Source organism: Daphnia magna, linkage group LG2 (assembly GCF_020631705.1).
Source record: "Daphnia magna isolate NIES linkage group LG2, ASM2063170v1.1, whole genome shotgun sequence".
NCBI lineage: Eukaryota > Metazoa > Arthropoda > Branchiopoda > Diplostraca > Daphniidae > Daphnia > Daphnia magna.
Window position 1 is genome coordinate 4,326,350 of NC_059183.1, and position 13,419 is coordinate 4,339,768.

The 13,419-nt window shown below is 41.0% G+C and overlaps 3 protein-coding genes and 1 long non-coding RNA gene across 5 annotated transcripts; 2 read left to right on the forward strand and 2 right to left on the reverse strand.

Moving 5' to 3' along the window:
- Window positions 1-2,995: 2,995 nt before the first annotated feature.
- On the reverse strand, window positions 2,996-5,285 carry LOC123470050 (papilin-like). Its single transcript, XM_045169579.1, has 7 exons — window positions 5,163-5,285; window positions 4,807-5,091; window positions 4,448-4,660; window positions 4,093-4,362; window positions 3,764-3,985; window positions 3,454-3,702; window positions 2,996-3,335 (listed from the first exon to the last, which is right to left on the reverse strand). The coding sequence occupies exons 2-7, from the start codon at window positions 4,862-4,864 to the stop codon at window positions 3,304-3,306; spliced, it is 1,044 nt and encodes a 347-aa protein (XP_045025514.1). The 5' UTR covers window positions 4,865-5,091; window positions 5,163-5,285; the 3' UTR covers window positions 2,996-3,303.
- A 136-nt stretch (window positions 5,286-5,421) lies between these two features.
- On the forward strand, window positions 5,422-6,093 carry LOC123470054. Its single transcript, XR_006643469.1, has 2 exons — window positions 5,422-5,563; window positions 5,671-6,093. It is a non-coding gene; the product is annotated as an uncharacterized LOC123470054 (long non-coding RNA).
- Window positions 6,019-10,095, reverse strand: LOC123470048 (E3 ubiquitin-protein ligase Bre1-like). Of its 2 annotated transcripts, none has more exons than XM_045169577.1 (13): window positions 9,936-10,095; window positions 9,566-9,776; window positions 9,325-9,511; window positions 9,072-9,260; window positions 8,895-9,016; window positions 8,602-8,835; window positions 8,414-8,539; window positions 8,174-8,347; window positions 7,880-8,103; window positions 7,377-7,787; window positions 6,829-7,297; window positions 6,568-6,760; window positions 6,019-6,489 (listed from the first exon to the last, which is right to left on the reverse strand). In XM_045169577.1, the coding sequence occupies exons 2-13, from the start codon at window positions 9,719-9,721 to the stop codon at window positions 6,116-6,118; spliced, it is 2,859 nt and encodes a 952-aa protein (XP_045025512.1). In that variant the 5' UTR covers window positions 9,722-9,776; window positions 9,936-10,095; the 3' UTR covers window positions 6,019-6,115. The 2 variants fall into 2 exon arrangements, with proteins under 2 accessions (XP_045025512.1, XP_045025511.1); XM_045169576.1 differs by having other exon boundaries at window positions 7,377-7,790.
- A 567-nt stretch (window positions 10,096-10,662) lies between these two features.
- Window positions 10,663-13,219, forward strand: LOC123470049. The gene is made up of 2 exons (XM_045169578.1): window positions 10,663-10,815; window positions 10,885-13,219. Exons 1-2 carry the CDS (start codon window positions 10,786-10,788, stop codon window positions 13,156-13,158), a joined length of 2,304 nt encoding a protein of 767 aa, XP_045025513.1. The 5' UTR covers window positions 10,663-10,785; the 3' UTR covers window positions 13,159-13,219.
- Window positions 13,220-13,419: the final 200 nt, after the last annotated feature.

Genomic DNA, 13,419 nt, shown 5'->3' on the forward strand with positions numbered 1-13,419 from the left:
TATTCGAATGCCTAGACCACACTAAATTCCCAAAACTGGCGAGAGTGTAAGGCGTAAAGGATAGGTCAAGGCAGTTTGATGGATATAATACGGGTCCGGGAAGAACAAAAGGCCCTGAGGGAGCTGGAGCATTGACATAAGGCTGAGAAAAATACCACTTGATAGCTTCTTTGCAGTCAAAGTTATGGATCTTATCGCAGAAGCCGTATCGCTGGTGGAAAGCAGTTCCGGACCCGCACATGTAATTAATACGGCGACCGTACGTGTCGCAAAAATGGTAGAGCCTGCACGCAAAATCTTGATCGGCGTAAAATCCAAATGGACGATTAGTGCAGTTAAAGGTAAGAGTCACGTTAGGGAACTCGTCCAAGTGGGTCTCTTGAGTCTCAGCCTGTAAAACATGATGGTGAACATTACTGGTCTCATTTCACAGTTTTATTCATTTGAGTCCGTTAAAAGGTAAATAAAGCGACGTGAAAAGAAGGATTGCTACTTGACGCAGCATTTTTTAGAATGCTTCTTTACGTGAGTGATGATGTCGAGTGATGTTCTGGCTTAGCTATCGAGTCTCCATTGTTTTATGTACTAATTTCACATAGAAGGATTGACGTCTAAACTGTACCCAATGACATGAACCAGTGTTAAAAAAAAAAACGATGTAAACATCTGTTTTAGACGTGTGGCGTATAAAAACAAGCGGTGACAAACAGCCAATGCCGACGACTCAAAAACATGCGACAGAAATGTAGGCTACATCTGCTCAAGTGAATGAAAGTTCTGGAATGAAATCCGGTTCAGGATTATATCGTATGCATAATGTGACAACAAAAAAGTATATAAACAGAAACAAATCTTTAAACGGCTGTTTCCGCGAAATTCAATGACTAGAGCATTACCTTACTCAACATAAAGAATTTCGATGATCGAAACATACTAAAACGACAAATGCCTTTCTCACTATGGAATTTGTTTCGTTCAATACCCCAAAATTTCCACTGTGACAACGCAACGTCGGAGTACAGAAAGAAAAAAAGGATGAAACGACTCCACATTTTCCAGGAAAAACTTGGAACTGGAACGTGGTTTTGGTTAGAGACCATTTACTTTATCGAATTCACCGGTTATGGCATCGTCCTCATTTTCAAAGAGATGAAATGCTTCACGCTGGTTACTGATAGCTTTAGGTCTAACGTGCGTATGTCCGCTGATTGTATCACAAATGCAGGGCTTAATGAATCCTTAAAACTTAATTTAAATGATGTGTTCCATTGTAGAACAAATATTCTATGCTATAATCCGTGGCCTGACATCGCAGCCACGAGAAATAGGATTGTGTGAAAGACTATTCAAGTAATAGCGAGTTGGATTGTTCAAGCATTAAACAGTTCGTACTAGAATTAGTGTAATACTTAGATCTATCTCTCCGGCATGGGGAGAAGATTGGACAGATGGGTACCAGTGGCTTACAACCCCTTCTCATCAGCGGCCCGTTAAAAGTTAGAACACCATCGCAGGAGAGGAAAGAGTAGGCTGGAAATGGTATCGATATCCATTTCGCAGGTTCCAGTTGTAAAAAAAACGCCATCGCGGGAGGTGTAGGCGTAGGATCTAACGTCTGTTGAAGTGCAGTGACCGATGCAGTTTGGGAATGAAATCTGGTTCAGGTGTGTATGCTACGCTTTATTAAATCGTTGTGTAAATACGATACGCATAAACACGGGTTAGCGTGGTGGTTAAGGAACGGTTTACTGTCTTACCTATTTGCTGACGTCGTACCCGGTTTCAAAAATATCTTTAAACGTTAAGAGAAATAGGCCAAAATAATTTCCTGTTGTAATAGCAGTGGTAACTGCACGGAACAACGCCAGAACTGCAAATGCACAAGTTCTGTGATATCTGGAAAATAAGAAAATGTGATGGGTTGGGAGAGAAAACGCCCCAAACAGCCTTTTCACATCAAGGATTTTTTCCGTTCCATAACCCCCAAGTTTTTACACATGCAACAACGCACTGTCGTGACATGGAAAGAAAATAAGAATAAAGGATAGGAGATCACCTGCGGTAAAAATGGCTGAGGCAAAGGCTGAGTTTGATTGAATTAATCTCCTATATTTGGCGTAAATCCTATAATTTTCACTAGAGGAGGTGTGCGTAGTATTTTTCAAATTTAAAACAATTCCTGTAGATGTAAGTATATCCACCATCACGGGTAAAATTTGCAAAGAGAAATAGGAAATGACCTTGTGTGCTTGTGTCGCAAGTCCCCAAATAAATTCTGACATTTGTTTTGATTTAAAAATCATATCTAATATTTTGTCAGATCAGGTCGTGAACGTGAAAGCTTTACTTTCCAAGGAACTTCAACCGATCACCACAAGAGAATGATTTGAGTGACTGTGTGGCAGACCTTTGGGTTCAATTGTTCACTTTTTCTAGGACATTTGGACACGTGAACCAAAAAACGTTATGTTCTGGCGCTTCGGTAGTTGCGTGCGTTGCATTGACGTGTGTGTTGGGGACAAAACGTTCAGCTACGCCAGCTGTTACCTTTCGAGTGAAATTGTCAACTGGCAACGTAAAAACGATTCCAAACTGATAATACTAAAAAATGATAACTAGACAGTCCAACACTTCGTAGGGATAGTTTAGTAAACAAATGTCTTTGTTTTTTTTTCAAATTTATGTTATTATTTCACCTAAGGTTGTGAAAAGAAAAAAAACTGTCTTCAGCGCACGCGTAGGATTGTATGCCATCGCTGCAAGATGCTTTGTTTGTTGGTTTGTCGAAACTCTGCGAAATCAGCCTCATTAAACTGGGAATGAAAGCGCCATTCTTTAAGTACCAAAAATGCTCAAAATGAGGAACACCGTTGAATGAGTTGTAGCTGTCACGTGTTCATCAGACAGTATGATCTCATGAGACCTTTTTTCGTTTTTGAATATTGATATTTACATTTTAATCAAACCGTTATCTACTTCAGCTTGGGATGGTGAGTGAGTTCAGCCTGTAAATTCATTAATAATCAGACAGCAATACAAGTTTCATGCAATCGCTTGGTAAAGGCAGCCAGAATACATTTATCTAAGAAACTATGGTTTCCAACCATTACAATTTTACCAAAATAAAAATGAATTATAACAAGTTATTATACATAGTGAAAAATAGTCTAACGACCAGCAAGCTCACGGTTGTTCGACTTTCATTTCTATAGTATCGTCGGTTCTGTCAATCAGTTCAATTCCTGGAAAAATAACTGTAACTGGAGACTTAAAGAAGATGCGATCAAGGAAAGCCTGGCATGATCAAGCTTCAACGACTTCAACATTAGCTGTACCTAGAAAGAGCAAAACCCGGAGGTGGATCAAAATCTAACGCACTGCAACGTCATTGTGTTAAAGGATCTTCTACGTTGAACGAATAGGACAAAACACTTTTAAGTTACGAAATGTTACCTGCAGCATAATTGACCGTAACTGAGTCGGATTCTTCTAGTGAGCCATTATTGTTACACTTGAGGTAGCATTCCTCCTGCGACTTGAAGTTGTTGTCGTTACCACCGCAACCAGTGTATATGAACGACGCGCACGTTCCAGTTTGCTTATCAAAGAAGAATCTAGGAATGAAAAGTCGGCAATTGCCAGCAGCTTTTGTCTGCATACAGGGCGACGAAGGATCACTTGAATCAATCAGCTTCTTCAGTCCTAAATGGTTTACCAAAATTCAAAAAATATTTCTCCCCAGAAAATAATTTTAGAGGTCTACCTTGTTCATTGCATCTGGCCAGACAAGCGAATTCGTTTAAGAATAAATTCGGTGGATCAACGCTGGAACAAGGTATGTACTCGAAGTGATCGCATCTTCCTGTCTTGCTGTTGTACGTCCAGCGCCCTTGAGTATTGATTTTGCACCTCTTTGGCCCTGGATTTACAGTACGTAGCGAACAAACATCCAGGGTTTCTTGATGAACATCTCCATGGTCGCTACCTAAAATCAAACCGAAAAAACAAGAAAACGCAAACATCAGAGTAAGTTGGGACAGCGTAAGTCATTCAGATCAGTGACATAGAGGAAGATTAGTACGCTTAATGTACCTAAGGTAGTTACTCCGGTGGGATTAAACGTTGAAGGCGGATTGCGAGTATCTTGCCAATACGTTGGGTAGTGGTAACATGCCTGCTCACATTCCTCTTCCGTGGCGAATCTGTTGTCGTTACCATGACAACCGCTAAAATCGAAAAGCGTGCACTTGCCAGTTTGCACGTCAAAAAAGAAACTCGGAATGACTGCCCGACAAAGACCTTCGGCTTTTGGTTGCATGCAGCGTGATTTGGGATTACTTCGTTTGATAAGTTTCTCTAGTCCTTTAGAAAAGGTTTTGAATTGAAACGGGAAGTTCACGATTAATAGTTTCAAAGTAGGAAATGGAGCGTTGATGTTACTGCTTACCCTGTTTATTGCATCTTGCCAGACAGGCGAATTCAGTTTGGAACAGATTTTCAGTGCCTCCGCAACCGCCATACAAAAACCCTGTGCATGATTTTGTTTTGGCGTCGTAAGTCCAGCGTGGGAAGAAACCTCGGCATTTCTTCGTGCCCTGGCTGACTGGGGGTAGCGAACAAATGGAGACGTCGTTCTCTGATCCTTCTGGAACGTTTGGACCTGACAGTGATAGGACATTTGCGATAAGTTAGATCAACTGCATCCGCATTGCCAAACACTTGTTATTAAAACAAAGTAGCATAGCCAAAATAGACATTGGCTATGCACATGGGTGTACATTGGAAAACAGGAAATACATTACTTACGAGGAATGGCTAGGGCGGTGAGCACGAGGCAGAGCAGGAGAGCAATTTTCCCTAACATTATCGATAAATTATCTCGGTCGACAGAAGGCTAAAATACAATTTTATGACAACAGACTTTCTTTCTTTACGGATGTCGGAGCTCGAGATATTCTCCTTTTGGATGTGTTTGAGGAAGACAAGTGACTAACGTGACCACAGCATTAGCTTGTTCAGCACGATGACACTCGTCTTTTAGCAATATCTAGCTCGCCTCAAAGCTAATAACAATGGAAAAAACAGGAAAAACTAAAAGGAGGTCACATTGCTGTCCCTTAAATATAAATAGAAGGAGGTTAAGTGAAAATCGTGACGCTCACTCTAGACGACGGGTGCCTGTCGAACACATTTATGCAATGTCCCTTTTCTTTGAATCCTGTGGACTTCACGAAACTTTGCCGAAGGGGAACATTGTTTGTCTTGGCAGTAACGGTAATGGTAACTCACATTTTGGTGACTCACGTTGTACCTTTGTCCGTTCAGCACGACAGTAGTTTACATATCACTTCAATTAGAATTAACAATGAATCAGTTTACACTGTCGCAGTCGATACTACAGGCTGCCTTTCAACTCGTACGATTAACCAAAATAATTTTTCCACCTCCACGTCGTATGCAGACGACAATTATGAGGTTTCCCACCCTACTTTGGCTATGGAACTGATTGTTCTTAAATGGAAGACTTTCGATGGATCATATTCATCTCTCAAGCTGTTCAGTGGTAAAGCTCCTTGTCTTCACTAATAGAAAACATATTTTAGTTAATTACAATTTGAATTTCTATTCACAATAGACAATTCAATTAAAACTTTGCCTCTTGTCTTCTAGATGTTTCCCCTATGGCAATACGAGCCGGTGTAGTAGAACCTGTCTGATAGGTTTCTCAACGGAATTAGAGTAGAAAAAGGTGAAGACGAACCAAAAAACAAAAACGAACAAAAAACAACGTTAACGTGTGGCACATGTCCAACTTGTGAGGAAAGCATTGACACAATGAAAAATTTCATTTGAGTACCATTGCCCTTTTCATTAGTGATTTAAACAATTGCTACAGTCGAACATTAATCGTTTCGACGCACAGCTTTCTGTGAATATTCGAAAAATGGTTAAGATTTCTAACCCAGTTCCCTTAATCCCTTTTTCTTTTTGGCAAACTATCTTAACTCTGGAACGATATTCTAGAATGAAACGTCAATGTATTTTTATTTTCTAGCAATGAAACAAAATTGGACATACAAAAGTGGAACGGTGCATTTTGAATCCTCTGGTTTTATCACGACAAATAGAGTCTATGATAGTCATTTGCTCCAAAAGCAGCATTGCATTTAGGACACTTTCTTTGTCTAGTCTCGTAGCGTGTCCGGAGGCAATCAAAACAGAAAACGTGGAAACATTTGGTGAGGACAGCGTCTTTACGCGTCACTTTACACGAAGGACACGTTAGTGTATCCTTGTATTCACGTAGCTCTTCCCGAAGAACTTCGTCGGCCGTGCCAGCTGCTTCTATCTTTTTAAGACGCTCAACACGACGTTTCAACTGGGCAAGTTCTTCGTACAACCGACGTGTCTTGTACGCTTCCGCTTCAAGCGTGCCCGTCTTTTCAGCCACTACTTGTTGGGCTTCTTTCATCTGAGAATGGTATTTCTCTATAGACAGAAGACACCCATACACAATATACGAATTACGGGACGGCCTTGAATTTAAACAGAATATGAAAGCAGTACCTAAATGAAGTTTAAGATCAGCGGCTGATTGGGCGCTCTCGATAGCTTTGCGTTTGTGCATTTCCATGGCCTGTTGTCTAAGCATCAGCTCTTTTTCAGCACAGGAAATGCTACTCTGGAGTAAACGTTCTTTTTCTTCCAGTCGGCGAACGACTTGGTTCTGAGCCTCCACTTGCATATTCAACGTCGAAACCTTTAGAACAAAATATGATACCAATTAAGAGTAAATGTTTTTTAAAATTGACTTTTAACGAAATCAACCTGTTCGACGAGCATGTCCTTCTCCTCTCTTTGGAGTTTGTGCACTTGTTGGGCTTTGATTCTCTCCGACATGAGTTTAAAATTGGCGTCATCTTTTTCACGCAGCTGTTGTATGAGGCGAGAGTTTTGTTCTTGCATGTCCTCAAAAGCCTGACCAGTTACCTCCATTTCGTTCAGCAACGCTTCTTCTTCTTGTTTCTGCGCTGCCACTTGCTTTTGTAACTGGTGAACGCCCTCTTCAAGAGAACGAATCTTGCGTACAGCCTCGTCATCGGCTAAACGTTTGCGTTCCTCACGTTTGCTCTCGGAACTAGCCTGCATCTTTTTCAACTGTTGTTTGAGATCATCTATCTCGAGACGTGCTTTCCGCTCAGCGGCCATCAGCTGGGTCTTGTCTCGAGTCTCTTTGCCAACACCTTTGTACATATCTAGTAGAAGCTTCATTTCCCTTTGATCAATGTGCGCTTTTCTGCAAAGTATACAACAAGAAAATAATAAAACCAAACGTAATTTTAAACTTGTAACTTCATTAATCGTAATCAACATACTTAAGCTGGGCTTTTAGATCACGAACAACTTCAGCTTCAGCATTTTTCTGTTCTTTTATCTTGGCCGCAGCTGCAGCCAAAACAGCAGGATCTGGTTTGGTATCGGACAAATCTTTTTTAATGTCACATTTTTCCTTTTTAATGTCACCATCATCTTTTGAATCATCTGCGGCAGAGTCATCATCTGGTTCTCTTTTGATTTCCGGATCATCTTTGACGAGGCTTGGGTCAATCACATCGCCAGGGAGACCCATAGAATCTGAAGCATCAGCGTTTTCGGCTGCTTCACGTTGCGCGGCAGCGTCTGCGTCACGAGCATCTCGTATTTCTTGCAACGCTTGTACCTTGGCATGAGTTTCTTCTAATTCTCTTTTAGTTTTGGCTAATTCCCCACTCGTTTCTCTATATTTCCTTCTCAAATGACACCGTGATTGGTGGAGAATTCAAGGTTAGACGGCAAGACCTTGGTGGATTTTACGTGTCTATACATCCCATATACTGACCTCCTATAGCGATGAACCTCTCCCTTAAGCTGTTGGTTATGGTTCTGCAGTGAGGTTATGAGATGGCGCATTTCGCGATTGATGGGTCCCGTTTGCTCATTAGCTGCCAGCTGTTGTTCGAATTCAATGCGTAACATTTCGTACTCCTTGCGCACCTGTGCCAGCATATCTTCTAATTGAATGACCTCGGTTCGCAATTGTTTCTGTCTTAATAATTCGTCACTCTGCGAGGAATAAAAGAGCATATTTGGTAAAGGCAAATAGGAGGGTAAACACAATATGGTTTAAAATTACCTCCATCAACTCGATTTGGCGAAGATGAGCATTTTTCGCCGTGTGCCACTGTTGACGAGCCTCGTCCAACTGTGTTTTGAGGCCCATGGAATCATTATAAAGCACTGAAAACTGCGACTGCAGGCACTTGTATTCGGTAGTCTCTACAACTACGGACTCAGGCAACTGGCGAATCTAAAACATAAACGAAAATTGTTTCGTAAATTTTAACAAATCATATGGAAAGTTAAGCGGTATTACATCCATCTTAAGGTGTTCTAGTTGCTGCAATACATCTCTGTGATTCTGATGAAGACGATCAAGTTCAGCTAAACGATTTGTGGCCATCTCTCTCTGTTCTTCCAATTCTTTATGTTGATCTTCCATCTGTTTTAATATAACTTCAGTAATGCTTGCCAACTCACTTTTCAAACAAAACATTTCAGCACCTTTTTCTGGGAAACTGAGACCACTTTGCTACCGGAAGATTTCTCGGCTTCCACTTGAACACCAGCTTGTTGCTGAAGAACTTTAATTTTTTCAAGTGCCTCTCCCAGGTGATTTTCCAACGAATCGGCTCGATGTCTGCGTTTTTGCAATTCATATTCTAAATCATCGACTCGGTTTTGCAACTCCGCGGCTTCAGTTTCTTTTGCCGTTAGTTGCTCCTGCATCTCTTTCAACTAAAGCAAAAAAGGATGTTGTGGTAACTGCAAAGAGTTAGAAATGAAGCAAAATTTACCTTCAAAGAAATGGCATGGTTTTTTTCATGAAGGGAAGTATTCAGTACATGGAGATTGCTGTTTTCTGCTTGAATTTCAGTATTAACCTGCTTGATAGCTTCTTCTAGATTGGCAACTTCACCTGGAAAAAAAAAAGTTCAACCACTTGAAAAATAATCAGCTAATGTATGACTAACTATTATCAGATTCTCCTTTTAGGGCTTGTGTAACTTTTTCATTTCTTTGCAGAAGTCTGTCAAAAGCCCTAATTAGCTTTGCAACAGCCCGTTGTGATACTAAAACTCGGTTGGCAAGTTTTTCATCAAGTTCATCCTTGTCCCAGGTAGAAAGCAATGCAAGAAATGATGTTGTAGCTTCACTTTCATCTAATAAGTATAGCAATAAGAATCCTGAGTATTCTGAGAACTATAAAACTGTCATGTTTTGTACTTTTGCTTTCATTTTCATCAGCAGTTTCAGCATCAAATCTTTGTAAAAGAATTCTGACATCTTCATTCAGTTGATTCCAATAACGGTTAATGACATTTAGTACAGCATCATCTTGCATTTGACGCTTCTCCAGCTGCTCAATCCTTTGTCGCAACTCTGCTTCTGTTCTTTGCCTCAGTTCCAAACGCTGTGACATGTAAAGGTTACACTGTGAACTAAAGCAATTATATCTGATTTTTACCTGAGATAGTTTTTTATTTTGAAACTGAAGAACCTTCATGTCCATTTCTTCCAAAGAAGAAATTGCACCTAGCCTGATGGGTTCAAACTGAACCTTTTTGTACTGAGGGCCAGAGCTGCCTCCAGTCTGAGAGTCTTCTGCTGGACGTTTTGACATTCCTGAGATTCCTTAGCAGTTAAATTCTGCTTTTATAAAATCTAGCAGCAACAGCCTGCCACAACAACAAAATATTTAAATTATCAAATGAAAAAACTTCAAGGAAATGACAGTTCTGTCAGAAGCAAAAGCAATGAATTCGTTGCGAGGAGTGCATTCAGTCTCGACTTTTGTTGTTTAAAACGAAGATGGATGAATTTTTTTCACAACTTACTCGACAATAAACGAGCTAACTGTCTTGTCAAGTTTTTGTCTCAATATGTTTGGTCATTAATGAATAAAAGACGAACAAAGTTGAGACGCCAAAACTATACGGCAGCCATTAAGCTAAATTTAAGAAGTCAGGCTACAATCAATAAAAATAGGATAAACAGCATCCTGAGACAAGTTTGTGTATTTGTTTTGTTGCTATTTGCTAACTTGATATTTGCCGTTGCCGATGCCGTAGTTGGCTAACAAGTCTTGGCAAGTAGCGGTGCTTGTGATATTCTTTGAACTTTCCCCGTAAATAAAAAAATGCCGATGATTCTTTGTTCACATAGTTTGTCCCTACTCATATTGTTGCCAACTTTTTCAAATTAAACTGGTCAGCTGCTCACCAGTGGACAGACGTTAAGAGCGACACAATTGTTTTCTGTCAACACTCAACATCAAATCAACGGAGCAAAATTCGATAAGGAAAATTTTTGTGAAGAAAACAAAGAAAATACGGGGCGTTTCTTATGTAGCTTATAACATGATGCAAGTTTATTACTCGTTTTGATAAACGCCGAAAACGTGGCGTATCCTGTCATGTATATTAGCGTCGATCTTTATTTGCTCCTGCAACTGTGACGCGCATGCAAGGTTAATCATAGATAAATACAACGGCTTAAGCTATGAGTAAATACTCATGATATGCAATTTAACAAAAAAAATTATAATTTTACTATGAAGCAACTTGCAAGTCAGCCGCCACCAGGAAAGTGCGCTTGACTTTCCATACGAGTCAGATTTCTGACTTGGCATTGAAAACTAGGGCTATCTTATTGTTATAGTGTAAATAGTTCAGCTAAGCTGTTGAAATGGCCACTACTCAGCAACCAGAAAACAAAGTACAGTAATTTTTTTACAATACCTACAGAACGTTTAAGTTTCTTATTACAAACTTTGCCCACATTTAGAAAGACCATGAATTATGGTCGCTTTGCAAGAAATCGGCTCACGAGCCTGTCAATTTGAACCGGGTGGCAAGTCTGCTTCGTGGTGGCGCAGATGTGAACAGCCGTAGCAATGGATGGACTATTCTTCTTTGGGTGTGCTGGAAGAACCAAAACGATTCGTTGGCCAAACTGATCCGTCTTTTGCTGGTACATGGAGCCAATGCAAACGATACCGACGCCAATGGCAACAGAGCTTTGCATATTCTGTGCCGTTTCAATCAGACACCTAGTTTGATTCGTTCGATCAAGGCATTGACTGATAGCAAAGTGGATTTGAACGTAACCGATCGCAGACGCTGGAGCGTGTTGCATTACCTAGCACGATTCAATCAGTCAAAAGAACTATTGCCCATCATGGAATTACTTCTAGAAAATGGAGTGAACGTCCAAGCCACCGACTTGGAAGGTTGGAATGTGCTTCACTATCTGGCTCGATTCTATCAGGGCACCGATCTCATTCAATTTTTTCACCTGATGATTCGTCACAAGATCAACTTGGAATCCAGAGATTTAGAAGGTTGGAACGTCCTTCATATTCTGTGCCGCTATTACAGTCAACGGGGCAAATTGCTGCCTATTTTCCAGTTACTCGTCGAGAATGGTGTTGACATCCATTGCCAAACTTACAAAAAACTCCACGCATTAGAACTAATGCTTTTCAATCCTTGCGGAGATTTCCATTCGACGTGTACATGGATGATGTCCCATCACCGTTCCGACTGGCAAAGTTTAGTGTGGAACGATGAATCCGTGTTGAACATGGCCAAACTCGGATGTCAGGAATGGACGTACTATTTTAGTGAAAAAAGTGTTTATCAGTGCCACTGCGACAAGGGCAAATCAGCTGCGGATTACCTGAATGAAGTGGGTTACAATTCAACAACGCTGTGCCCCCAGTGTCAGCCAACATGGCAGTTTGACAAATTCTTTGTTTACAACCAAAATGAATCCGAAACCATCAGCAAACCAATCCGACGAGTGAAATTCACAAAATTCGTACCATCCATCCAGGAGAAACTCATCCCTCTTCGATCGTGCTCGATAGTATCGTCAGAACACGACCTGAAACCAGTTCCTGAACCAGATAATTGGCGATGGATGGCCAGTGCTTGGCAAAAAGATAAACTCAGTTTGGACGAAGTGGAATTTTACTTGAGCGAACATTCTCACTGGCAGTGCCTTCATTCGTGCCGTTGGTGCATCATCTTTCGACACGTTCGGAAATATTTGAATAGTCTGATAGATACCATACGAGAGCTAGACGACCGTTTCGAAAGCGAACCACTGATCGAATACGGCAGTTGGGCTGAACGAAGTGATATCCTTGCGGCCAGTGAATTCGATTTCGGCATCCCGTTGAAACATTTCTCAGCATTAGCACAAGAATCAGGCAGCAGTGCAGATGTCGCTGTCGTTTTTGCTAAAGAAGATGCAGAAGTCGATGCCTTTTACACCGACTACGGTATCAGCTCGGGCCGTCTATTGTTCTATTACAAATCGCTTATCGAAGAAGCTAGCAGTCGAATATGGAACGTCCGGTTTTTCCATCCAGTCGTTTCTCTTTCTGAGACATGCGTGACATTGACGTTTATCTATCGTGGACGACGAGATAAGCCGCTGAAAATCAGTATCGATTTGAGTTTGGTTGTTACTTTGACTGGTTTGCCCGGTGGTCCCTTTCAAGACACTGGAGCACCTCATTTACCCGACGTGTTGTGCAAATTAAATGCTCGGCAGAACGAAGTATGGGAACGACATTTGGTCCCGTACAGGCGCAATGAACGAGGTCGATGGAAAGTGTCGCATTTCGTGTTAGAACGTGACGTCTTCCTCCATCAGTCGTGTTTTCCGGATGTCTCTCAAGTGCTCCGCCTCCTTAAATTCTTCGTTCTGATGGCTAACCATCGGAAGAATCCTCATCGAGATGGTGCGGAACATACCATCCAACGAAAGACAAGCCCATCATCTTACGCCCTAAAAACCTGTTTGTTTCATTACATGAAAAGCTGTCGCCCACCTTGGGATCCGGCTGATAGAATACACCACTGCATCGGCGTGCTTCGGGCGTATTTAGCGCAGGGCACTCAAATCAAGTCTTTCTTTGCCAAAAACGTAGCAGCGTGTGATGTCAGTCACGACAGCAGGTTAATAGTCAAGGAAATCTTGACCAAGTTGGATATCATGAAGAAACAGCAAGGCTACAGTCTTTCTTTCGATCATGACGTTTCACTGTGATTTGTTCGAAAAATAAAAGGCATGGTTTAATTATTTAAATAAAGTGTGCTGTGTGATACTATTACGACTTTGGGAATTGCTTGACTTGAAATCATTTTCAAAAGAGTTAAATGCTAAAGCTGCTTATACATATTTTGCCAATCTACTTTGAGAATGACCGGAAAATCCCAGAATGATCATCATGTTTACTAGGCCGTTCTTCTTCCTAGATATATATCTCTCCGACCAAGATTTAAAAAAAAAAATAAAAAAAAAAGACTA